At 44.4% G+C, this 26,272-nt stretch overlaps 1 protein-coding gene across 5 annotated transcripts in view; it reads right to left on the reverse strand.

Moving 5' to 3' along the window:
* Positions 1–294: 294 nt before the first annotated feature.
* cux1a (cut-like homeobox 1a) overlaps positions 295–26,272 on the reverse strand; it is a 170,322-nt gene continuing 144,344 nt past the window's right edge. For 4 of the 5 annotated variants that reach the window (XM_069184474.1, XM_069184473.1, XM_069184476.1 and 1 more), the window contains 4 exons: positions 22,284–22,553; positions 18,323–18,511; positions 13,560–13,827; positions 295–13,400 (listed from right to left, as the gene is read on the reverse strand). In XM_069184474.1, coding sequence (XP_069040575.1) covers positions 12,917–13,400; positions 13,560–13,827; positions 18,323–18,511; positions 22,284–22,553 — 1,211 coding nt within the window. In that variant the 3' untranslated portion in view covers positions 295–12,916. The remainder of the gene's footprint in view (positions 13,401–13,559; positions 13,828–18,322; positions 18,512–22,283; positions 22,554–26,272) is intronic. The other variant, XM_069184475.1, reaches the window with a different exon arrangement.

Here is a 26,272-nt window from a genome sequence, read left to right on the forward strand (position 1 = left end):
GCAAGATGGTAACTGGTATATTAACACAAACACAACAACTGAAGCATACATACATACAATATGTCACAAATTCTTAAGAACCTGCTTTCAAATCAGTTTTTCTCTTCTCTAGAGCACGTCAGGAACGCAGCCTAAAACGTCTTTATGAGACAGGATCATATCATGTGGTACACAACCCCGATGCACAGCAGTTTGATTCCTTCTACAGACCCCGAACCAGTACTGGGACATCTTAAGCAAAACCCCATGTGTTTTCTCTTCTGGAAAATTTCAATAAACACACCACACGCCAGCTTTGTGTTTGTATAAAAGATATTTACTTCAATTATCACACCTAGGGTGCTAGTGAATAATAATAATAACAATAATAATAATAACAATAATAATAATACATTGTGTGAGTTTCATACAGTGATATTGCTTCTCCATATTGTATAGGGACTGTCTTACAGTGCTGAGAACACACTACATGACTTAACACGTTTAAAAAAAACACAAAACAGTCAAACAAACAAAAAAAAAAGGTTCTGGACAAAAAGAGAAGGTATTCTGTTGACAGAGGGGACACCTTCTCCATCGCCAGCAACCACACTGCCTCTTCCCGAATTCTTGGGGGTCGGGTGAACCGGATCGGGCGGCCGCGAGTGGCGATCGGCAGCCCACGGAGCTGCACCCGGAAGCTCGCAGGAGACCGGGAGCAACGGACAACAGTGGACCCACGAGGGTCGCAGGGCCTTCTGGGTAAATGTCCGCCTGAGCTGTGAGCGACAATCGAGCTGCTTGTCCGCTGACAGACTGAACTTCATGTTTGTTTCTAAGCCAAAGGAGACACCAGCAGAACCCTTCACGACTACGACCCTCAAGGACGTCAGCTGACCCAACACACCGCTTAAACTCAGAAGAATTACTTTTAAAAGCCTGAAATCGCAAAGGCCCAGAATCTTTATTCATCTGAACCCCCCCCCCACCTCATCAATCTTCTCCTTCGTGGTGAAGCGTTTCTGCTTTTGCTGTCGAAAGACACTCTTTTTGGTTGACTGGATTTCTGTAACAGGGTAGAAGAAAACTTCAATGTGAAGTTTGGAACCCAAACTCAAGAGCTTCACTTAAGAGAAAAAAAAAAGAAAAACAAAAAGAAAAAAATTGCACGAAACCTAAACCCTACTGTAGCCACTGCTGTACAACGGAGGTCTCCAAGCCCTGTGTAAGAATTAGCAGGAACAAGTCAACAACTTCTGTTGGAAAATACCAGTTCTTACAAACGTTCCTTAGCTCTTGGACGGTGGAAAAATTTTGTTTATTGGTATAAAATCTTGATCTGCTATAATTCATCAAATTAACAAGCAATAAACAATAGTTTTAGTGCTGTAAATTATGCAGAAACAATATCCACTTAAAACCGAGAGACTGTTTTTCCCTACACAGCAATGGTCATTGACGCTTCAGAAAAGAAAGATCCGGTATAATGGTGGATTCAATTTGAGAGTAAGCGGTTAAAGTTGGCATTTTGTGCATCAGAACTTTTATACAAGATGCCAATTGTACACAAAGGCTGGAGACCTCTGGCACTTGAAAAGTTGTGAGCGTAGCCCCCTTTGTTCCCCATCGCTGATAAAAGTAGTGTCCCTGTTTCTAAGTCATCAGATGAAAAAAGTTTTCTTGTAGAAAAAAGACGGCTTATAAATCTGGTATTAGTAAAGTGAGGAGCCGCACAGACGGCAATGAAGTTAGCTCGTTACAAATCGAAGTCAACGTAAAATCTGTGTAACAATTTCTACAAAGGCCCTAAGACTTTCCAGTAAGAACAGGACTGCAAGAAAGCCAAGTATCAAATAAATAAACAGCTTGTGCCGACGAAGGCGGTAACGTGCGAGCTCTCCCGAGCCGAGAAGACCAGCCCAACCCCGGCGCACAGACTCGCACGAGCTCTCTCCTGAAGCTGGCGCGACCCTCTGGGCGCAAGGCGTGAGCCACTGAGCTTATCAAAAAAATTTATTCAGTGAATAAAATCACTTAAGGAACGAGTTGCGTGGCTACACGAAGACAGACCAAAAAACAATACGTGTCATGTGTTGGAAAGAGGCCAGCAGAATCCCTGCGGACTACAAAACAGCACTTCATCGGGTACAAGTAGCAGCAGCAGCAAGGCACTCTGGGAGCTGTAGTCTTATGAAGCACACCCATACACAAAGTGTATTCTCCGAGCTGCAGAATGCCTAGAGGACTCTGGGGGGCGAAGCAACAGGCAGGTGGTAAAAGAGGTAATGAACTCAGCCTCCACTGACATATGAAGAAAAGCACTTTTTCGACTTTAAAATGCTAAGAAGTTAAAATTGCAGATTATAGTGGAGTTCAGATGTTATTGGTTCAGAACAAGAGCGGGGCCTGGAACAAGTTGTGTGTCTTGTTCTCAAGTAGTGGTTCTTTGTGCACCTGGGCGCAGCTATGTGTGGGTAATCAAACCCACCATGAAACAAATTAGACCCATTCTCAAAATGTATCCTGTTTTTTAAACAGTTGCAGCTTTCAATCCGACTATAAAATGTTGAAAGTCACGTGACAGCCGTCACCCTTTTGGAGTGGCAGACTCCATCGTGTCTGATTGTAAATCTGAGTCCTCAGGCGCTCGCCGGCCGTGAAATCCAGAGGACCCGCAGGAATGAGCGCTCTGGTCACGGCGGCTTCCACTGGGAGCGAGAACGGCTCCCGCTGTCATGAGGGAAAACCCTGGCAGGATTTCGAATTTGTCAGGCATTGGCATCACGGAGGTGGGGACTGGGTTCAGAACCTGGACATGCCACTGCTGCTGTTGCTTCATTCCCACAGCACTGCTGAGCAGCTGCACACTGTGTGGATCCGATTCCGCAGGACAGCTCAACAACCCAGGACTTCCTGCAGCAGTGACTATACTGTACTATATACAGGGAATATTCAGATCTGTCAAAAGAAGAAGAGGACAAAGGCAAAGGGCTTTTCCACACACACATGGGGGGGGAAACAAAGCTTTTAAAACAAAACTAGACTTGAGTTTATTGCGTTGTGATGGCTGACCACCAGGCATTTACTTTTCCCTGATCTACTGTATATGCAACTACCTTCCGTCTCACAACGCTCCCATCGGCCCCTTGAATCCGTAAGGACAGACAGCTTTACAGATAAGCGAGTCGGACTCTGCATTGATCCTGAACTCGGCGCAGAGCCGGACCTGCAGAGCGAGAGCACCGGGCCCTGCCGAACTGCCTGCGGCTCTAATCGGAACAGAACAGCTCGGAATACAAGAACTTCCGAGACGAAGACCCCGGCCTCCAGGAAGGCAGCCGCAGAGCGGTAATCTCTCATCAGAGCACGCAGGTCAGGGAAAACGCTCGCTTTGTGTAGAGACAGTGGAGGGGACTGACCAGACTAGACAGGTCAACAATGAACGTCCTGCAAATCAAATCATTTCTCCAGAGTCAACTTTGCCAAATAAACACGCTCCCTCCTCTGTGATTCTAAAATGAATCTACAACAAGAGCTCACAAAAACTGCAAAAAATCTATTCCCAGGAGCGAACTGGGAACCCTAGTTTGATACTAGGATAAGGTTTTAAATTTCTGGGTCATTATATCAAACAAATAGACAGAAACATACAGGACACGTCAACATGAGACGTGTATCTATTGAATACAAAAAGAATGTAAAGCTAGAATAATGCTGTGATACAGATTAATGCCTGTTATAAAGACACTGAAAACCATGGGAAAACATATGGGTTTAAAAACAGTCGAAGGAAAGACATGGAATTCATTTTCCAATTTACTGAATTTCAAGCTTCTAATATCTTTAAATGAAAATGCATCCTGTAAGAACTGACTTCACTGTTTCTCCAGAACAGCTAGCTGATGTTTTTCAGTCTTGATGCGGAGAACAGAAGATGCTCTCCAACAATCCCACAGAAATGCTTCAAGACTTCAAGAGAAAACACAAACCCGTAGAAACATCGAAGAATTAGAACAAACTCTTTATCAAGGATATATTTATCTGTACAATTTTAAGTGACACTGTATAGAATCTCTATAGTAATTTGACTCATTTCTGTAGAAAAATACTTGCAAAGGGCAAAATCCTGAACTTTATCCAAAAGACGCCTATAGATTATATATAGTAAATAGTATAAGATCTGTCCAGAGGATAACATTTACTTCTGAATGCACTCCATATATAAATGCAGAGAAAACTGTGATATTTATAAACTGACGGCTTCATTTTGAAAATGTCTAAAACAAACAATGCCCTTTGTATAAACCAGTGTTACTCTGGGCGCACGCTTCTGCGTTCTACAGTAGCTCCCCGATTTTCAAATGACTTTAATTATGACCCACTGCATAAATACCTCCTACACACGAGTGCACACCTAAAACAGGGACCAATACAGTGAAAAACTTGCCAACATAACAACAAAAATATATAATCTCATACAAAGACAGAAGAAGATGTCACCTGTACCAATCCCAGCGGTACTATAGACCTCATACAACACGAACAGCACAAAACGCTCATCTTGATTAAGAGGTGGGCACGTTGATATGCTTTGCGTGTGTTCTACCTTACAGCGCGCGTAAAAACAAGTCTTCTTGCTTTACTAGATGAGCAAAGGTGATTTGGTCCTTGCATATCGTAAGTGTATAAAAGGATAGCTGCAGTTCTGCCTCGAGCAGCTTGCTGATTTCTTCCAGGTGTTGGAACGCGGTGGTGACCCCTGTCTCCGGACAGGAGGGCTGAGAGCCCAGCGCATTGACAGCAGGGTGTGTGTCAAGTCCCCCTGAAGCAGCAGCTCAGCTGCTTATACCCCAGGTATGCAAAGCAGAAAGAAGCAGACTTTCTGGCACTCACTGAAAGAGGCGCGCATGTATAGTAGTCTTGTTTCCCCGAACTGGTAGAGGTAAGGCGGATTGAAAAGCAATCGCCATTTCCAAACGGACAGGGGAGAAAAATTGGGGATGGAGGGATAATTCCTGGTGCGCGAGGTTGCCTCCTCAGCACACACTGTTGCTTATGGCGTATGAAAAAACTTCAGTAGCGATTTCTGACCACGGGCGAGAGTAAATGTTGCCGAGACAACTATCCCGAACAGCACGTTACTCATTCCAGTACGGCTCTTGGGAGCTTGACGAGACGGGTCCTGTTTGTCTACAGAGAGGTGCCAGCTGGAACAAGAGTCACTCAGGACTAGAAAAGAAGGCTGAAAAACGTCCCTTCTGATCTACTCAAAATCTCAAATGGATTATCAACACAGAGAGAACACACAACTCATTTTCTCCACCATTACCCGGGTTAAATATGCAACAAGATGTTCATAAGAATGATTTGAAGTAAATGGATTTGTAAGGACTGGGTAGTGGTACAGCACGGTACCACAGACTGGTGGACCAGGACACATTGTCAATTAATGAGAATGGATTTGCAGTAACTTAAAACAGTACAGTACTTTAAAGGTTAAATGAAATGCCCTTACTTTTGAACGCAAGATTTTAAGTTAAACACATGCTCAACAATAATCTTTCGACTGAAGGGAAAAGGCTGCTATGTTCTTTGTCATCACATATCCCTGAATCAGTGATCAGAACTGTAAATATACCCTTCAGTACAATCGAAAGCGAACCCAACAACTCTCTACAACGCACTGCACAACACGGAGACTAATCACTTCTGATTAAATTAATAACAGCAATAACCAGAAAGGTCAGTGCTGATGGATACAAGACTGACAGCCTTTATTTCTTTTATATTCCCTGTCTAAATTAGCATCATGAAACGTTCACAATGTTTGGGATCATTGTGTAAGGGCAAAGAATGTCACTCAAGAGTCCTTAAGAGTCTGCTAAAAAACTTCTGAGGTACAGCCTTCTTTTCTGTTTAGGCAACCCTGTCCTAAAGGCAGGCATGGAAATCCATGATAATCCTAAAACCTACCCCAACCTCAGGATTCCTAAGCTTCACACACGGACACAGCTGTTCAACTGCTCTTTGAGATCAGACCCACCAGCCCAGATTCCAGCCACATGGCAGCTTGCAGTCTATCACTACAGGGGCTATAGCAGTGATGCCAGTAGTCACCAGCAGAGTTCAAACCCAACCCAGAGTTTTGAGAACATCTGAAACCTAACTCATCCCGAATCACCAGGAATTTTCATTCCATTTCATAAAAAAACATCAGATTTACCACTATGACAGGAAAGAACACATGACTGGAAGACCCTTGCAAAATTATACAAATTTCCCACTGCTGGTCATCTATGTACTGTGGATATACAGGCACTGAAAATCTAATTTCAGCAATATTACAACCTAGCCCTCTGTGAGGCTCCCTGAATGGCTAAAGTTTCCTTCTAATCTCACTGGCCTTAAGACCTACTTTGGGTGGCAAATCACTGGACACCAGCGACACCACATGCCAGCACACTCCAAGACAACCAAGCTGAAACAATGCAGTAGAATCACACGGTCCCTGTGCACAAGGCTCTAGTCCCCTAATGCATTTCAATAGACTGTTTCTTTGAAAAGGAAAAAAGAGAGAGAAGCTCTTTACTTTTACAATACTGGCTCCAGGAGGCTTATTGTATGATCTCAACATCTGAAAATATATGGATTTGAAACATCGACAAAATGGACACTGGGTATTAGATTCAATCAAAGAACGGCTACCAGCAACTAAAAAACTGATATGTAAAATATGGTGATTGTGGCATTAAATTACAGATTGAAATATGTATGTCTACACATATGAACAAGCTGAGGCAAGTCTTTGCTATTGCGAGTTCAACGTGCAAAACAGCTAAACACTTCTCAAAGGTTTGTCTTTCTTGAGTTGCAGGGACTGCACAAGGCTGTATGGACATGTGACCACACCAAGACACAGCCGACCGTGCTGCTCCGTGTGCGGGGCTGGCATGCAGAGAGACTAAGTGACACGTAAGTGACATGTAAGGCTCCAGTGCTGAACCTCTTTACTGCAGGACAGCCGACCCACTGACATCAATTACATCAACACTCGCAGCCCGGACAGCTGCCAAGGCACTCTCAGGCCGCTTAAGTGCTTTGCTGGAATGATGGGCTCGTTAAATACGACTGTGCAAAAACGATTCGAAAAGGTGTTGCTGTTGATGTGTGCTGCCGCTTCTGCAGAACGAAGCTGCTCGATGGGAAGGGCAAGGATGGGCAGCTAGTGTGCACTAACCCTGACACCCACATAAGATGAAGGCAGTGATGATTATTGTGCTTTTGGACACACATGTACCTAAAGAGTTGAGTAAAATGAATGGAAACAGATTAAGACGGGGAACACATTTGTGCCCCCATCTACTGCTCAACTAACGGAGCCAAGTGTAGCCTTCTAGCCCTTCTCCAAAAACAAAGTCAGACGGAGCTCCTGCAATCGATCACATCACTGATTTTTTTCCCCTGCTACAGAACTTGTGGGCTGATGTCGGTCCGAGAACAGCGCCATACTTTCAAGGTCAGTGGCAGAAGGTGTTTTGCGAGATGGCTGGATTGGCTCAGAGGGGGTCAAGACGCTTCAGGAATCTGGGAGTGCTTTGGTTTGTAACCAATTAATACAAAGGCAACAAATTCAAAGGGTTGCCCTCTGGCCTCGCCAGTGAGCAAGGATTTGGGTTTGTAACCACGATAAGAAAAGTAACAGGCCGTCTCTTAACTGTGCCAGTCCCGGGGACATATTCTGACAACAGCCCTGTGCTTCCAGAGTAATTGTATTACTCTTGCTTTGCAAAATGAAAGACTAGGCTGAGAAAGAGTGCTAAGGTTTGGAACCACTGGTTTGAAAAGGCATCTCACCCCAGGAGTGGGCTGCAGTGTCAGTTCTGACCCTGCTTGGTTTGCAACCACGTGTCAAGGCACATCTTCCCAGAATTCTCTGCAGGGACCCCCCAGCGCCTTCTGACTACCAGCTATTCAGACACATAAGTGCTATTTAAGTGCTTCTGTGTGAGCAATTTGCACGCTCTTTGCTGCAGAATACTTAGGTAGTACCAGGTATTCAAAGAATAGGGAATTATTACTAGGCTTTGTGGATCAGACAAATAAAATATCTATGATGAAAATACAGTTTATCGACTCAAAAAATTAGCACTGATTATATGGCGTGTAAATAGATTTCATGCAGTTCATAAACCAAAATCTATTTTTATAGTTTAATCTTGTAAAAATTAAATGTGGTCCTCACTTCTAGTTCTTGTGCTTTGTACACCTTAAGCTTGTGTGTTAAGGCTAATACTAGTTTTGATATGCATCTTAGTTACTTTTTTTTGCAATTACACTTCTAGATATACAAGCAACAAATCAATTCATAGAATTAAACAAGTTGTATGACCTATTTTGCAAAAAGGCTTAAAAAATTAAGCTTCTATTTACCTGTATTAGTCCAGGATATAAGAAGACATTGTGATGAACACGTTCACCAACAGTAACTGGACATACTTTAAGATATTTGTTTTTATCTGATCCACACAAGTTTAATTCATAAGTGTTTTGGAAGGGTGAAAATGATCTAAGCGACAGTATTGGACCCATGATTAATATACAACCACTGATTTTTTAAAAACATTTTTAGAGAAGTCAATTTTAGGCCATATACTGTACAAATTACTACAGGAAAAAAAATCACTGAAATGATCAGATAAGGATATGTCTTTTCTATACAGCCAAATAATTACAGTGGATTTTCTAACAACTAAAATCACCTGGTATGAGATTTTTACCTGTTGTACTGTTATTCACTATACACGCCTTGTGCAGTGTCATACAACACAGCTGTCCTTTTGGGTTAAAACAGCCCCTTTCCCAGCTGAGAGCTTTGAGATGCAGTGTTTAGTCTGAATTTCAGCACTAAGTAACCCAATGGAACATAAAAGACCCAGATAAATGGTGAAACTTTTACAGAACAATCCGACATAAAACTTTACCGGGTCTACGGTTCAGCCTCCTGGAGTCAAACTGCAGGTCCTAGGAGCCCCTTGTTGCTGCTCTCTTTTGTCTACCTCACAGGCGGTTCTGTTTCTGAGCTGCTCCAAGCTTAAAAAGACGTCTGAGAAAATAAGTGTGTGTCTGTTGGTGCAACAGTCATGAGGGGAAAACGGCACCAAATTCACTGAAAGAAAAGACTCCTGGCGTGCAGGGACCACAACGTCGTCTCAGGGCAGCCGAGCAGAAAAACCGGGATCAAAACACGAAATCAAGAAACCAAAATAAGGACTGACATGTGACTTGATTTCGACTGAGCGCGCTGAAGTTTTCTGTACTTTTGTCCTCTTAAGAATATTTTTCTAATGACGTCTAACAAAGGGAAACAAAACACGCACAGAAAAAGCTGTAACATTAACTCATAACTGCAAACGCACCATATAATGCTATCATCGTCATCATCAACTGCTTAATTTTTCCGTTTTTCTCTTAAAACAATATAAATGACACTGTCAAAATAATCTTCAGAGTTCATTAATATACATGTATGACAACTACATCTTGTAAATATTACTCAATACTGCCGGCAGTCTATCAGTCTAAAAAAAAGGTAACTTGCCCCCTCATAATCCCTTCCATAAAAAACAAACAAAACAAAAATAAAGACATCAAATAAAAAATACAGCACCTATAAATAAGCCAACAAAAAAAAAATCTTAATATATTGAAATCCTCTATAGTAAGTCTTTAAGATATGGCGATAAAAGAAATCTAAAACTTAGCTAGGGCACAAGAAGCCGCAAAATTGATAAAACAGCTTATAAAGAAAGAAAGGGTGGCAGTTGTGCACTTTTATGTGTGCGCAGGTACATATACAAAAAAAGACGTACAGATTTATAAAATCTCATTCGCACTCCCCACACTCACTCGTGTTCTGGTTTGCTCATCGCCCAGCGCACACTCGACTCACACACAGACAAGGAGGGAGGCAGCAGGCAGGGACACACTGTGAGCTTGTGTCAGAGGGGCTGTGCGCTGTGTGTGTGGGCACGCGCTCCATTGTGCATATACTGTACAAAGCAGGACTGCTCACGAGTACAGGAGTGTTTTCAGGAGACAAGATCGGATATATTTACACAGGGTAGCCAAATAGAAAAGTCACCCATGCCCCCCCCGTCAATCAGTGAGTAATTTGATTTGTGACTCGACTGTTTCTAGAAGCAATTTGTGCCAGTAACTTAGCTATTAGCATTTTTAACAGCAATCAGACTTATTAACAGTCATTTGTAAAATAAGAGATGGGAGTTCTTAAAAGATCCTTGGTCATGAGTTTTAAACGAGTTGCAGTAAATACGTGTTTTAAGAAAAAGACGAACGTTTCTGACTGCCACTGTCTCTACCGAAAGAGTACCAGAACGTCCAGCAGCTACAAAGCATGCAAAACGCCGAAGATCAGGGCCTGCAGGCACTGTGACAAGTGCTCCCCTGCCCTTTGTCACAGAGCACAGATCCCGGTCAAGTCAGCTGTTTAAACGCATGACATTTTGTCTGTGTAACCACTAACAACGAAGTGCATGTAATGACACACCCAGTAAAGTAGCACAAAACGTGTACACTGTAGTTTTGCCTACTGCAGCTCTACATCCTCACAACAGGTGCAGACCACACTACAGCACTCGCCTAACTCTTTCTTATCAAACAAAACCAAGTCCTGCATTTACAGTACTTGAATATCGCTCAGTCGTGTGTTGAGCTGAATTAAACTGGAGAAACCATATTAGCTAGCCGAAAAAATGGGGTGCAGGGTCGACTTCAAGCCTGCACAAACATGGTAACATAAAATAAATATTGTGTAATGCACCCCCAGTAAAATGAGATGTTCGTGCACAGGCTGTGGACATTTATGATCACACCACAGAACTCAGAAATCAAAAGCCAACACAATGGTAGTGAATGCTATGGGAAGAGTGCATCCCTGTTTGGGAAGGTACATTAGGCTGCACTTCTTAAAGCAAGACTTTGGTATTAAACAATCTTTGTTTTGCTCAGTAAAAGCCCCAGGTAATCCTGATTATTTCTATGTCTTCCAAGAAACCAGAATTTCACATGCAGACTGCACTGAAAACGAGACTAAAAAGATAAAATGAGCGGAGAGCAATTTTAATCTAGCCTAGACCATGGATTGTGTGTAATTTTGTGTTAACTACCTCTAAGAGGTGCTGGTGCTGTGAATGCAATCCTGGAAAAAGGTTCTAGTGTAAAAAGCAAGGCTATCCTCTATAAATATATTTCCGAGACCGGAAGGGGATTGGAGGAATATGAAGTACTGCAAATTGTTTGCTGTAAGAGTGCATAATGAGATAGAAAATTGAGAGTAGCACACTTCTCCCCTCTGGTTCACAGGCAGGAAGGCCCTCTGAATCTTACAACACACATATATACACACACCATGCGCAGTCTCCAGCTACTCCGACTCCAGGCTTGGCTGGTCCATCAACAGCCCAGCTGGAGGCGATTTTGGACATAAAGCTCCAATCCTACAGTAAAGTGAGCTGTGCATCGTCTAGCATCTACCACTGAAACGTGAGCAGTTTGTTTTCGAAATGTACAGGTTTCTTTGTTGACGTGTGGCACACAGCGCATTGTGTACAAGCCTGCATAGTGCTCGAACCCCTGGCCACACTGCCTTCCCAGGTATGAGGTCTGAACAGCGTGTTTTTTTTGTGGTTAGAGGTTAAAAAGCAGGTTCTTTTTTTTCTTTTTTCTTTTCTTAGAAATACCTAGACTCAAATCTTCTCCGTATGTACGCCTTGATATTTTTTTTTTACCCTTTTCCTGATTCTGGCCTCAGAGTGTGTGAGACAAGACACCCCCAGAGGCCTCAGGAAAGACCCAGGAATCAGTTAAAGCTATGAAATAAATGTGCACTACTTATCAAAGAGTTCTAGTTCACTTTACGAGAAAACACTAAAATCAGCTACTACAAGATTTGTTTTTTTTTTCTTTTCCTGAACATGACCTTTGTTTCGTTGTTTAGTTAAAAAATAAGTGACTTAATGTTTTCTTTTTTCTTTTGACGTTTTAAACCAGCAAGTGTTATTTTTCAATGCCCCCCCTGCCCTCACCCTCCCACAAATATCTAGGAATCCAAACTAGCATGTTTAGAGTCGGCAGACTGTGCAATCTCTTAGTGGCAACCAAATACTTATAAAAACGATTTTTTTTCTTTTCCGTGGAAAAAAAAAAAGAAATGTAAAAAATTGTTTTTCTCCTCGAAGTAGTTCATAGTGTATTGGAAAAATCTGCAGCCATTAAATGGCCGCTTGTTGGACAGAGTTTAGGAGTGAGAAAGAGGAGAGGGGGTTTGCAGTCAGTCCCTGCCCCTTCCTAAACTCGCGCTTTTAAATGCTCCAGCATTTCTTCCGGACTTTCCTTCTTTTAATCTTCTTGCTGGGACCGAAGCATAAAATGGGAGGAAAAAATTAAGAACCCCAAAAACACACACACTCATACGCGCACACAGAGAAAAAGGCAAAAGTTGTAACAGTTATTCAGCTTGACAGTGTGAAAAAAACTCGCTGAGGAGACGTATTTAAAAACACTTTGAAGCGGCAGATGAATCTCTTGGGGGAAAAAAATAAATCAATTGCTTCCTTTGAGTGTTCATCCTTGAAACTGCACAATCTCCTGGGATGTTTAATGCTCCTTGGTGTCCGCAGTTTCTGGTATTCTTTTGCACCATTGGCCGATGGTGTTTGGGCCCTGTGGCCAGCAGGGCTAAGTGCTTTTTTTTACTTATTAAAAACCAGACAACAAAGTCTTCCAAACTACTCTCCCACCCTGACCCCTGAAAAAGAAAAGTCCAAAAGATCTGAGTTTTTTCTGCGCTTTTTTTTTTCCTTCCTCAGCTTCGCCCCGGCTGCAGGTGAAGTAAAACAAGAGCAGAGCCCGGCCGGCTTCAGAACTCCCACTCTGGGGGCTCCTCGCGGCTGGCGGCCTTCTCCAGGCGGTGGATGATGTTGTTGAGGTTGGCAGCTTTCTTCTTGCGCAGGCTGCTGTCCCTGGGGTTCCGGGAGGCAGCGGGAGCAGTCTCTGGGAAGCTGAACAGGCTGGCGATGGCGCCACCCTTGTGGCCGCTGGTTCCGGGCGCGCTAGAGGCTGAGGTAGTGGCGTCCTGCGGAGCAGGGGAGCGGGCGGGCGTCTCGGGGCCGCCTTCCTCCTTGAGGTCGGCCCCTTCTCCCTCCGAGGCTGGGCCCCCGTACTCCTCTGGTCCCTGCGCCCCTCCCGGACGGCCTTCCACAGTGCCGTCGGACTCCGTCCCGTCACAGCTGTCCCCCTCGCCCGCCTTGCCTAGCCGGGCCGACGGGGACCCCCCTTCGCTCGCCGCCCCCTGGTTCCCAGCCTGGATCTCCTCAATGAACAGCTCCCGGCGGATCCGTGACCTGGAACATGGGATTCAGAGGAAAAAAAAATTGCGTCATTATTAATCTGCAATGGGGGGAAACCGAACAAACTTCTACTTTTAGTGGACAGTAAAGTTCATCTGATCTACCAGGGGTCCCATGTCAAGCTGTGGTGGCAGACGGGGCCTGCGCTCTCACCTGTAATTGTGGAACCAGTTGATGACGGTGCTGGTCTTGAGGTTGAGCTGGCTGGCCAGCTCCTCGATGGTCTTGGGCGAGGGGTAGGGCTTCTGCTGGTAGGCGCGCTTGAGGGCCTCCTTCTCCTCGGGCGCCAGGACCACGCGAGGCTTCTTCAGCTGGTGCTGCTGGTGCTGGGGACTGCTCCCCTGGCTGAACTCCCCCCCGGCCAGGCCGCTGTCCGCCGGCTGGCTCTCGCTGACCGAGCTGTGGCGCCGCTTCATGTAGGCTGGGGAGACAAAGGACCTCCGCGTCACTCACAGCGCTCACAGACGGTCCCTCCACAAGACCCCGAGCAGAGCAGCTCGAGTCTCGTCTCAGCTCTTCGGATAAATCAGGAGCAAGGGAAGAGTGTTTGAATACTTCTATTACTTCAAGAAAGTTAACAGGAATGAACTGACCAGGTACTTAAAGAAAACAAGTGGAAAACGAGATGAGGCCCAGCTTGCTCAGGTCGCTACTAGCATCTTTATTCCAGGGTTAAAACTAACTTTATTACCCACAGAGGTTTTACGAGTCTTAATGCAAACATTGCTAACTGTAGCCCAGTGAGTAATTTTTTGCTCAGGAGAAAGAACACAGGGTGCAACCACAGAGAGGTGGATTCAGGACTGAGAACAGGAGGCGTGTTTGTTTTCACAATAAGGGTGGTGGGTGTTTTGGAAAAAGCTTCCAAGCCACTCTGTTAAAGCTCATATCCTGGCTTTTTCAAAAACAAAACCTGGATAAAACCCATGAATCAATACTCTGCAAGCAACCAAGCAAACACAGAGCGTGTTGAACAGCGTTCTCTTGTTAGTAACATCCTTACACTCCTAATGATTCCTAAGACAATATGGAGTAACGCTGATAAACCATGCGTAAGAATACTCTTACTGCCATAAGTACTTCTTTAAAAGTAACCTGTTGTCAGACTCAGGGCTTTCCAGGTTAAGTCAGTCATTTAAGAAAATTTTTAAACAGGACAGCACTTTTAAACTCGTGTGCTATTAATACCCGAATGTGAAAGAACATGCTTTTGGTATTTATAATACTGATCAGGAAGAGTCGTATTAGGAAAACAGGTTGTGTTAAGAACAGGGTGAGGATGGTCACCTTTGTTAGGGTCACTAAGTGCAATGCTCCCAACTTTCTGACAAAAGGATTCCCCACGACCCCATCCTATAGATCTGAAGCAGACGTGACTTTAAAGAAAGCACAGCGACTGCAATAACAGGATCCTCATAAACACTCTGTTCAGTACCTCAATTAAAAGCCAGTGAAGACATGCCAGCTGTGACAAATATCACGTCCAGCATTTACCTCCCAAAAGGCAAGTTCAACATGTTCCTTGCAAATCCCTTTTGACTGCTGTTCTCATATCAGCACTATGAGACAAAAACCAAAGGATATCCAGTGCAGCCACCAGGTGGCAGCCTAGTCTCATGTAATCCACTTTAAAACCAGGCAGTAAGAAGAATTTACTTCATCACTGCATAACCTGGCAATATGTTTTGCTTACGTATTTAATTATCTTTGAAAGCTGTGCATAAGAGACACTTTATCAAGGAAAACCAGAGACGGGGAAAACGGATGCATACAATCCAGTTACACCACAGCTTAAATGCACAAATCTGAGGAACACAACAACACTAAATAGCTCCTTCAACAGGTTAAATTACCTTAATCCACGTGCACAACGCGTTATATTAGTGAAGTGTTTCATGGTAAGATATGAATGATCAAATTAATTATACCAAAAACATTTAATCCATGCATCCATTTTCTAACTGCTTTATCCAACAGAGGGTTGTGGGGGAGCAGGAGCCTATCCCAGCAAGCCTTGGGAGCAAGGCAGGATACACTCAAGCTACAGTTTTCCCAGAAGCCAATTATACTATCAGTGTCCATGCAGACAGCACTCCAGGAATCGAACCCAGGACTCCAATGCTGCAAGACAGCAATGCTGACCAGTGTGCAACTGTTCCACTCAAAAACACTAAAAGTAATTTCCAAAATTTGTTATTTCTTATTTTCTCCCAAAAAATCACAATTAGAAACAAATCACTTTATTGCTCCATGAATGGTATTATTTGAACACATCTATGCACATTTATTCAACATAAGGTAATGAGATTAATATATCCAGCACATGGTGCTGGCTTTTATTAATATCCTACAGCTGGTAGAGCCTGAAATACATCAAACTTCTGTCCTGTGGGAGTCTTTATTTCCCTGTATGAACCACAATTTTTATTTCCAAACTTCAAAAGCATTTTTCCCTAATCTTTTGAACAGAAAGTGGAACAAAGTGATGGAAAAGGGATACTTCCTTGGCAGAAAAGCCCCAAAACAAAGTTAAGCCACAATAAAAAGGTAAACTTGCTCAGACTTCTACTGGTCTCCATGCAAATCCAGTTTGAACACAAAACATTACACAGTATCGCCATCCATAAAAAAAGGATCTGATCGCTATTTTACAGAACAGGTCCCAGCAGTTTGCCTCAAACTCAGTCGACCCCCACTGATACTGGCTACTACATGCAAAAGGACCAGTAATGTCATTTTTACCCTGGGAGAAGTGTTAAACAAGCTTAATCACTCCAAGAATGTTCACTTGGCTTTTTGAAAAAAAAAATCATGAATGCATTCAACTTTAAATAACAAGGCCCTGGAGAGGCGCCAGCATGTCATATCTGATGAGAACATCGACATCTATCTCCCAGATCAATCTCGACAGCGGACAGGAAATGTCTCCTCCGCAAGTGAATCAGGAGATGCACAGTTTATCGGCAGCCCAGGGACAACACTGGCTCAGGGCTCAGAGTGTTTATGAAATAAAAGAGCAAGCAGAAAAGCCGTACTCATGCCCCTTTGATTCTAACTTTGCAGTTCATATCTACTGGTTCAAAACGCCACGGTCTAATAAATTGGGACAAATTAGGACACGGTCAAGCTCAAGGACTCGTGCTTTGGTAAGAACTAGTCTGCACATTTCTGGGTAAGCTATAAAAAATCTCTCAAGAAATATGCTGGAGATGGGCGTTTCTGCAGGTCGAGTCTGACTTGAACTCTCTCTTTTGCACTGAAAGAAAAAGCAGTTCTAATCAGGTTTCAAGGATGTAGCACAATTCTTTTAAGAAAGTGTCCCAGTTATGCTACTGTTCTAATGTGACTTGATTCTCCAAGCGGAAGTGAAGAATCTTCTCACAGCTGGGGGTGTGCAATTCCCCCAGCTCCCAGAGGGGCACCTGTAACTTCTTCCCCAACACCTGGCAGCTTGCAGTGATCTCAGGGAGACATGTCTGCCCTCCATTCCTGCTGGCACTAAACCGCTTGCACTTGAAAACTAATGGCTCAAAGGAGGAGCAGGACAGCACTTCCTCCCTCTCCCCAAGGGGGGACAGGTGATGTCACTGTGAGCCGGAAAGCAAAGACTCTGACGATGCAAAACTGGGTGTGTTATTGAGGGTAACTATTTTATAGGCCGAAAACCTTTAAATCACCCATCATTCCACATTCAATCCACTTGTCCTTGAAGGACAGAAACGTCTCAGGTAATTGAGATCTGAAGAGACCACTTCTAAATTTAGAAATTGGACACAGTTCTTCTTTTCATGGAAATATTTCCTTTTTGTGGTATCCATCAGGCAAGAGAAGTCTCTGTTGCACTGTGATGCTTTTAAGGGTACCTGGGTCTTTATGGTCTAACACCAATTTAGAGAGCGGTTTGGTCTCGAGTACAGATTTGTCTTTCTTAGGAACGTCTTTACCCTTTTACTAGATTTGCATTATAATGAGAATTGACGATTCTAAATTAAAATAAAGAAAAACAAAACCAAAATAACTAAAATTCACATTTAAAATGCTATACATATTAAAATTGCAGTAATAAATCATCCCACTAGTCCACAAAGATTAACTACACATGATATTAAATCATAAAAGAGTTAGATTGCAATGTGTAGGATAATCCAGGGTGTAAAAAAGAGTTTCACCAGTGAAATACTTTCCACTTATCTGAAGATTTTCAGGAAGGATTCTCCAGTCCAGGAGGTCTGTTCCAACATCAAGAAGTAAGCAATGAGAGTCTTAAAAGATTAGGGCTAGGCTGTTGAGCGATCAGTGATTTTGGTGGAGTGTCTTAGTGCTGGAGACAATAATTCAAGTGCATTTTTACAGTGTATGAACACAAGTTCTGAATGCCATAATTACAACTGACATAGATCTGCACTGTGCGGCAACGCTTTGTTTAAACTGCGGACAGCCTCCCAGACCTCCAAACCTGCTGCAGGAATCTGTACCTCTGGCAGAGATGCTGTGTGGCTTCTCGTATCGCTCGCTGCAAACCGAGGAAAACCTACACTAACAATGTTCTGCCTCCAAACATAAGGAAACACGTTTGGCGCAGCCCAGCGTCGGGGGTCTCGTACCATCTGTCCAGTGACAACTACTGCACTGTTGCTCTTCTGAATTTACTGGGACGTATGTCTTGTGGAAGGGATCTCCGTTACCCACATAACCCAATCAGACAGGCTGCGGGAGGGTGCGAGCCAAACGCTGTCGAGAAGGGGGTGAACGCAGGGCCCTCTCCGAGGTGGGGAGGCGGCAGAGAGAGAGGGAGCCTGGGCGGGGCTGTGCCAGGCCCCAGTGACGGAGAAGAAGAGGAGGGAGCGAGCGAGCGGGCGGGCAGGGGGAGGAAGAGGGCGAGAGGGAGTGTGTGGGGACTGGGGGTAGCTGATTACCTTTCTTCTCCATTCGCTTCATGTCCATAAGCTTCTCCACGTTTCGGGGGTCGCTGAGCCACAGCTGCATGCGTACAAAGGGCTCCCTCCCCTTCAGGCTGAGTTTGTGCCAGGGTTTTGGCCGGGCCAGGAGGTCTGAGACAGAGCCCTGGGTCAGGCCTAGGATGGTCTCCCCAAACAGCCGCTGCCCTGCAGAACACAAGCACAAAGAGATGGCAGGGCGTTAACCCAACACTCTCTGGCCACCCCTGGCTTCGGGAGCGGCCCAGTGTGTCAAAGGGCCCAGACTCTCGGGTGGCACTGTGTCGACAGGTGCGTTCTGGGAGAGGAGACGGAGGGAAGGGGGCACAATGGTGTTTCCTCTGCCACCCCCTCCCCGCCAAAGAACAAAGAGCTGCCCCTGTGTGATGATTACTGACTCAGTAAGGGGTGGGGATGAGGCGACTTGCTGAGGAGGCTTTCAAAAGGCTGGAAAATAAATGAAGTGCAGCGGCTTCTACTTTTTTTGTTCCACTAAGAGCTTTCGGCTGTCCATTAGGTGCATACAGTACAAGAGCAAACAATCTCCAGTTCTGAAAGGATTGAGGTTTGTTTCCTGGTACTTTACCCCCAGAAAACCCGAATGTAGTAAATGCAACTTCTTAACTTTAAGTGAGTCACAACAATAGATGCAGTCTATCACACTGTGCTAAAAAGTGCAGATAAAAAGAGTTGAAACTTAACACAAAATGATGGCTAGCTGTCCAGCATTCTGCTATCACATGTGAGATGCTGGCTTCACTCCCAAAGTCAGAGCCTGCAAAGCAGGCTGTTTTATGACCTCAGAAGCGACCTCGAGTCTCTATTACTTTACAGAATAAAGAAAAAAACGACCCAGAAAAAAAACCAAAAGCTACTATCTTGCAAGTCAGTAGAACAGCAGACACAGCTGGAACATTACCTCTGAATATGAACATGTTCTGTTTCGTTGCACTGAAACAACTATTACCGTCCACAGATAGTAAATTAGCAAGCCAAGGCAAGGCTAAAGATTAGAAGAGAATTTATTTGAACAGCAAAGCACAGACAAACCACCAGAGTGCTGTTCAAATCCACTCCCTGAGGGACATGGTCATAAGCCTCTTTAAGCCTCTGCCTACATAGGTAATCAGCTGAGTTAGTAAGTCAATTAACTAATTATGAGCTCAGCCCTACAGGACAAGATTTTGTCTTTTTTTTAATTTGGAATTACAGACTATTTTGTATTATATGGATCTCACAGATTCAATTTGGAATTACCAATTGTTTTGCTCCAGCAACAACCAAGACAAATAAGCTTTTACTTCACTGTTACCATGCTAAAAATATTGTGTGCCTCCATTTAAGAGGCATTGTGTACAATGTTCATTTAATGCAATCAATGTCAATCTTAAAGACATTTTAAGGAGCATTGTGTACAAGGCTTTCCAATGAAATACCACACACAATGCCCTCTGACTCACCTTGCTACTGAGCAAAAAGCTCAGATGATGGGCATTCAGCAATCTAGGAAAAAGCCTTAAGAGAGGCTGTATTCTGAGGGATGGATTAAAAAAACAAGCCTATAATTTAAGTAGAAACATCGCATCCATTCATTTTCTAACTGCTTGATCCAACTCAAGGACATGGAGAAGCCTGAGCCCAATCCGGCAAGCGACAGGCAGAACACCCTCTGGGTGGGACGCCAGTCCATCACAGAACACTCCAACAAAGACACGCACACATTCACCCAGCGTCAATTTCACAGAAGCCTATTAACCTACCAGTATGTTTTTGGACTGCTGGAGGAAGTCGGAGCACCCAGAACAAACCCACACGAACACAGGGAGAACATACAGACCACGCAGACAGCACCCCACCACTGTGAGGCATTAAAGCTAACCAGTGCCCCACCGTGCTGCCCTTTATGGAGAAACATGCATATAAAAACTAAGAAATGTAACAACAGTATAAAGAAGACTGCAAAAATCGTTCTGGAAATTAACCACTCTAAAGGACAGGACACTGACTGGCTCTGAAAACTGGTCATGCTCAATCAAACAATATGGAGTCTGTTCTTTACAGCCTGGCAGCAGTGCTGAACTGTCGTGCTGCCCTAACTTGGCTGTACTGGAATCTGATCACACTGTACACATGCCTGTCATTTTCCCTCAATTCTGCAACATTACAGGCGTTAGCCAGCCGTAAATTATCTAAATCTCTCAGACAGGCACGCTGACACAAAAAGAGGAGTGCACAGGTCAAATTTCATGGTTATCCAAACGCTTTATGGACATAAAAATGAGACAACAGTGGGTACTGGTAAAATGCTTTGTCCAGGACAGGGTGGTATAGGCTTTTATAAAACAAACAGTAACCACGAAGAGGACCTGCAGATTTATTTGTGTAAACAGACAGATGTACTATAAGCAATGAAGACAAATAAATGACTTCAGCTCTTAAAGTAAAATTAAGACGCTTAATAAGTTTGTTTTCTTAACAGCAGGTATCTTTAAAATTTCTGATATTATGATATTTACGGAAAGCTCCCTGTGTAAGCACTTTGCTATGTACGACTGCAAAGCGGTTAGAAAAAAAACGTCTTCTATGACTCACATTTCTAAAACAGAAGTACTAAATGATTACCAAACCTCACACTTCTTAAAAGACTGCAAGTCTTTGTCAACCAGTAAGCCAGGCCAGTATACAAGGCTGTTATATCCTTAAGGCTTCCTCTGACAACCGGGCAGATCATCATTAAATGACAACATCCGTCATTCCCAGTACATCAGAGGAGACAGCAGAGATAAGGTCTTTGATCAAAGACCCCTGGGATGAGGCAGGTAATAAAGACACCTCTGCTCATTTGTAATTTAATGGCAGAAGACTTACGATGCAGGTGGAACTTGGGGACTTTCATCATTTATAATGCAGACACACAGGCGAATTAGGCAAGATCTCGTTAGTGCAGCTTCTGAACAAGGGAGCGTAAGTAGAAGTCTCATTATAGCCAGTCAGTGACAAAAGCAAAGATCTCTTGTAAGTGGGACTGCAATAACACCAAGGACTAATGAGATCTCTGTTCATTAGGGTGAAATACACAAGCCATCGTGACAGTCGGGTGTACAGGGCTCCCCATTAATAATGGCAACACCAGTGACCGGGCAGTGAGGGCAGGCTTTCATGGAAATGCAGAGAAGCAATGTAACTTTAATAGTGACCCGGTGACACGGACTTGAACAGACCTCTCATCAGTCTTAGCAAGAAAAGAACTGACAACAGTCGTCTTTACTGCTATCATTGGCTCTAGCAGCTTGAGGACTGTTCTGGTCACATCTCAGCTCGGCAAGGCACAGACAAGTAAGAGCTGAGAGTGCCAGGGGGAACTGGGTTACTCCTGGAAGTGATGCATCTGGACCATCAGATCATCTCTCTGGCCCAGAAGCTGCAATCTGGCACCACAGCAGGGTAACAGAGGGACACTGTGTGGTAGGAGGTGGATGTTTTTAGATGCGAGGTTAAAGTCGTTTTCTCATAAGGATCTCAATAGGGTGGGGATGTAATTCTTGCTAATAACTTTGTTGCTGGGGTGAATGTTTGGAAGGAAAACTAGGTGAAGTCAAGGAATAACATTTCCCCGTGAACACTTACACAGCACACTCAAAGATGGTTTTACTTTTAAAACTCAGCACCTGCTCCCGACACCCAGCACTATCAGACATGATGAAGTGTTTTAAGAGGTTTTTAAAAAGCCAAACACTTGAAGCTGGCTCCCTGGTACCTTCAAGGAGAGGAGCGATGAAAATGTGGGACAGACAAGCTACTAATAACCAAATGAGCAAGACGGGCAGGACGGCCGCCTCTCCTTTATGACCTCTGCAATCCTCTACTGTCCGAATCCTCAGAGGGCTGTGAACTGGAACAGCAGTGTGTTGACCAGGGAGGGCCGGGACAGGGCACTCACCGAGGTTGTTGTCGGTCAGGACCTCCTTGACCTTCTTGGTGATGACGTATGTGTCCAGCTCTGGGGACATGGCCACCATCTCCTGGATGCTGAGTCCGGAGTGCCCTGGCGCGGGCAGGGGGGTGCCGGGCTGCGACTCGGAGGGCTCGTTGGGCTCTGGAGCAGGAGTCTGGGCGGCGGAGTCCCCCAGGCTCTTCACCGACTCCTCGGCAGAGCTCAGCGGCGACTCGGGGGCTGGGCTGCAGCTGGCCGAGGTTTTGGGGGTGCTCTCTGAGAAGACACACAGCAAAGTGTTAAGACACCAGGCTTGGCCGCTACAGAGGATTATGAAGTACAATGTGGGATTTGCTAAATCAGAACGTTATCTAAATATTTTCAAAAACTGAAACAAATTTGCACATCCTCAAAGGCAAGTCCTATATAAAAACCTGAGAGGAATGGGTTAAGAACAACTCATCTTCTTGAAAACATTGCCTGTACATCACCTTAAATACATTTAGTCATAGCAGCAGAAAAAATAATAGATAAATTGGAAAATTTAGTACCAGTCACTACAGCTGGGTGGGAGAAAGATCATAGAGAAATAAGACAGTCGACATTACATAGAACTACTGAGTATTTACAGCTGCAATTGATGCAAACTCCCACCTAACATTCAGTAATAAATATTCCTACACCACAGCATTGGAAAACCACAGCAATGACTCACAGTGATAAACTAAGCAGATGTCTGCTTCAGCTACATGCCATGAAAAAAACAAGCATCCCACCTAAAAGCACAGGATACAGGTTGCTATTGAAGCATTCATCAAACCCTCGACAACCCTGAAGAGAGGAGCAGACAAAGAAAACCCGTGCAGAGGCCAGAAGCTGAGGAAATCAACTGGAAACTGATTAAAGGAGGAGGAGGACACTTTACAAAAAGGCCTGAACTTTTTGGTGCGCAGTGATACACAGGAATCCTTCCGAGACAACGGAAGACCCTGAGAGACTGAGTGACTTCAGTGTACAACACAAATTAAAATAGCATTAGGCTTCCAGACCTGAGTCTTTCACTGCTTCAGAAAGTCACTCCCAACTCAACTGTATCCCTCTCCCATACCCCAATCCTGTCCCTGTGTTGAAACAGTATTCCCCACCTTGACTTGCAGGATTCTATGGATTTTCAGATTTCTGGACTCTGACTCATGTTTCTAAAGCAGATCTCAACTAATGTTGGTGGCTGATTTCTATCACATGCTCTCACACAGAGAGTAGGCACCTTGGGTTGGGGACATTTTACTCACAGAAGACAGTCCTCTCCATGCAAACACAGGTACTGAGTCTCAATGCCGCAACCAAAGCAGAAGTCGGCTCCCTGGTTTTCCATGCTGCCCTGACAAACCCTCTGCTCTCTTGCTATTTTTATTACAAGCAAGGGGGAAAAGATTATGCTGAGAAGGTGCCCCCGTCCAGCCCAAATGGCAGAGCCACTTGGCAGATCATCCATCTTGTTCACGGAGAACTGTCAGGGACGCCAGGGTGATGGAGCCCTGGGCGGCATCCTTTAACCTGCACCAAGGTCACTCCACCAGCTCGAGGAGGAGAGAGAGCGGGGAGGGGGCGGCGTTAGGCGCTCTCCGGCATCTACAGACTGGCTCCAGCAGGGAATCGACCATCTCCCCCCCTTCTCACTGAAGCACCAAAGGTTATTACAGTCCAGACCAGCTGCTCTCAGCAGAACCGGCTGCTGTTGGTGGTCCTTTCCTGACTTGCTGCACATGGAATAGTACCAGCTGATCTCCCTTTCATTTAAAAAAAAACGGCCTTGCCAAATATGCTGCTTTCTTTTTATAGCTTCCAATTTGGAACTGGCAAAGAAAATACACAGAGGACACGTGTCCACTAAAACTACCGCATGGACCCTGAGCGAACCCTGGCTCACTTGAAACCCACCACTTAACCCCCAATGAGGCTCAGAAAATCCCAGTACCAGCTGTCTAATAACACAGCCCAGATTCAAACCAGCAATCTCTGGGCCGCAAGGCCCAACCTGTGTTCAGCAGAGACATTTACTGGTCGAGACTCCTTTTAATCCTAAGTAGAGCTGTTTCCCACCTTTTGATAAAACAGCTAAACACCTAATAAATAAAGCTAATCCAGAGAAAATAGGGAATTCCACACCCTTCCTGCTTTTCATCCCAACATTTGAGCTGCAAAAAAGCCAAAAGAGCCAAAGCACATTATCAGCCATGTTTTTACTCACTGGCTAATCTTCAGAACGAGTATGTTTTTTATTGAAAAATCCCACTGATAAGTCTTCTGGAAAACAACTTTTCAGACCTTAAATTTCACTAAAGACAACTGCAGACAGAGCCTTACTATAGTGCAGTCAGGGGTTTTATCACAAAAGCCTTTGTCAGGAGTTTGTGATAAAGATGTCTCAAGATCTTTATGGTATCATAAACCCAGCTGACAGATTTAGATGTACGCCATGGTAATTAATAGCTACTGTTTATAGTGCACTCCAACACACAATGCAGTGAAGTGAATTTCCCTACTGTTCTGTATGCTGCTTGCTTCCAATCATTGAAGGGCTCATTACAGGGCTGCTTCACTGATTCTGGATGTTCCTCTCCCTAATATAGTTCAGTCCTTAGTCTCATCACATCCATGATTTATATTCCCTCCCACTTTCAGGGTCACTAAGTTACAGAGCACAGAAGTGCAAACGTCTAATGGACCATGTTACAGCAGGGTTCGGCCTACAGATGAAAGACCAGCAGCTGATCACCAGGGGTCACTGGTGCACAACACAGCCGATACCCCAGCTGGTTTAAACTACCCCCATCCCTGGCAGCTGTGTGCCGCATCTAGGAGAATCTTGGTCACTGAGAGCTCAGGGCAAAGCATGGGAAGCAGCCATGTCTGGAGCAGAGGTTAACCTTCACTCCCAGTAAAACTGTCCTCGCATGGTGATAATGACTTCTCAAGCTTCTTGAACGCGGCTGCTAATTTTGACAACCTTCCGGACTCCAATGAAACGTTAACACCACAGCTTTCAAACAGATGTAACTTGGGTGTTCGTTACCATTTCCTTAACACCTCTAAATCAAAGCGTTTTTACCCAGATGCAAATCACTGTTTCTATGTGAAACAGCTCAAGTTATAAAAGGACAAAATTACCTTCTTTTGTTTTTAATAACTGGGCAATTACTCAGAAAGGGAAGGCACAGCGGGTGCGATGTTAAGTGCTGAGACGTGCTGCTGTTTAGTTAATCAGTAAAGATTCAATTGGCAATTTCTTCTCCTCCTGTAACTGAACAGCATCCCCACTTACAAAAGCTCCTCCACTACTTCCACCACTTAACCTTCGTAAACAAGAGCCTCACAATGAGCATCAATCATCCAGAACTTCCGTCTCTTCCCTGTGAATTCAGTGTGTCCTGAAGAAAAACTACTCCAGCAGAAACATGGAGAAATAACTTTGCCAGGCCGAGCGTCCTTTAATGTCAAGACTGGTTTACTCTGCATATCAATCCTTCTAGTAAAACGCACCTCAGCCCAGTGCACAGTACGTGAACATCACGGCTCCCAGGGTTTTTGTCAAGGTAAAAATATGGAAATACTGAAGTGATTTAAGGAGCCATTTAAATAAATATAAAAGCAAATGGGCATGGCCAGATTTACTGGATTCTCTCATAAAGCTTGCAGCTGTGGTGTGTACAAGTCAGATTCAGGACTCAGGGGTGCGTCTAACTTTGCTTTCTGCCTAGCCAGCTCCGTGAGCTCCAACACTGACTGCAGTGCAATTCTGGGACCAGTCAGGCCCTTTGCTTCCAACGCAAGCTCAGCTCACAGTTCCAGTCATGTGCTCATAACCCTCAAATGATATGGAAGAAAAACCACCACCACCAGCAGCAAATGAAGAAAAAGGGACAATCTTTTCCTAAACGAAGGCGCTCTGTCCCTGCCAGCCTGCCGCCGCAGCCCCAGAGTGAGCGGTCAGA

The sequence above is a fragment of the Lepisosteus oculatus genome, chromosome 26, assembly GCF_040954835.1.
Source record: "Lepisosteus oculatus isolate fLepOcu1 chromosome 26, fLepOcu1.hap2, whole genome shotgun sequence".
NCBI lineage: Eukaryota > Metazoa > Chordata > Actinopteri > Semionotiformes > Lepisosteidae > Lepisosteus > Lepisosteus oculatus.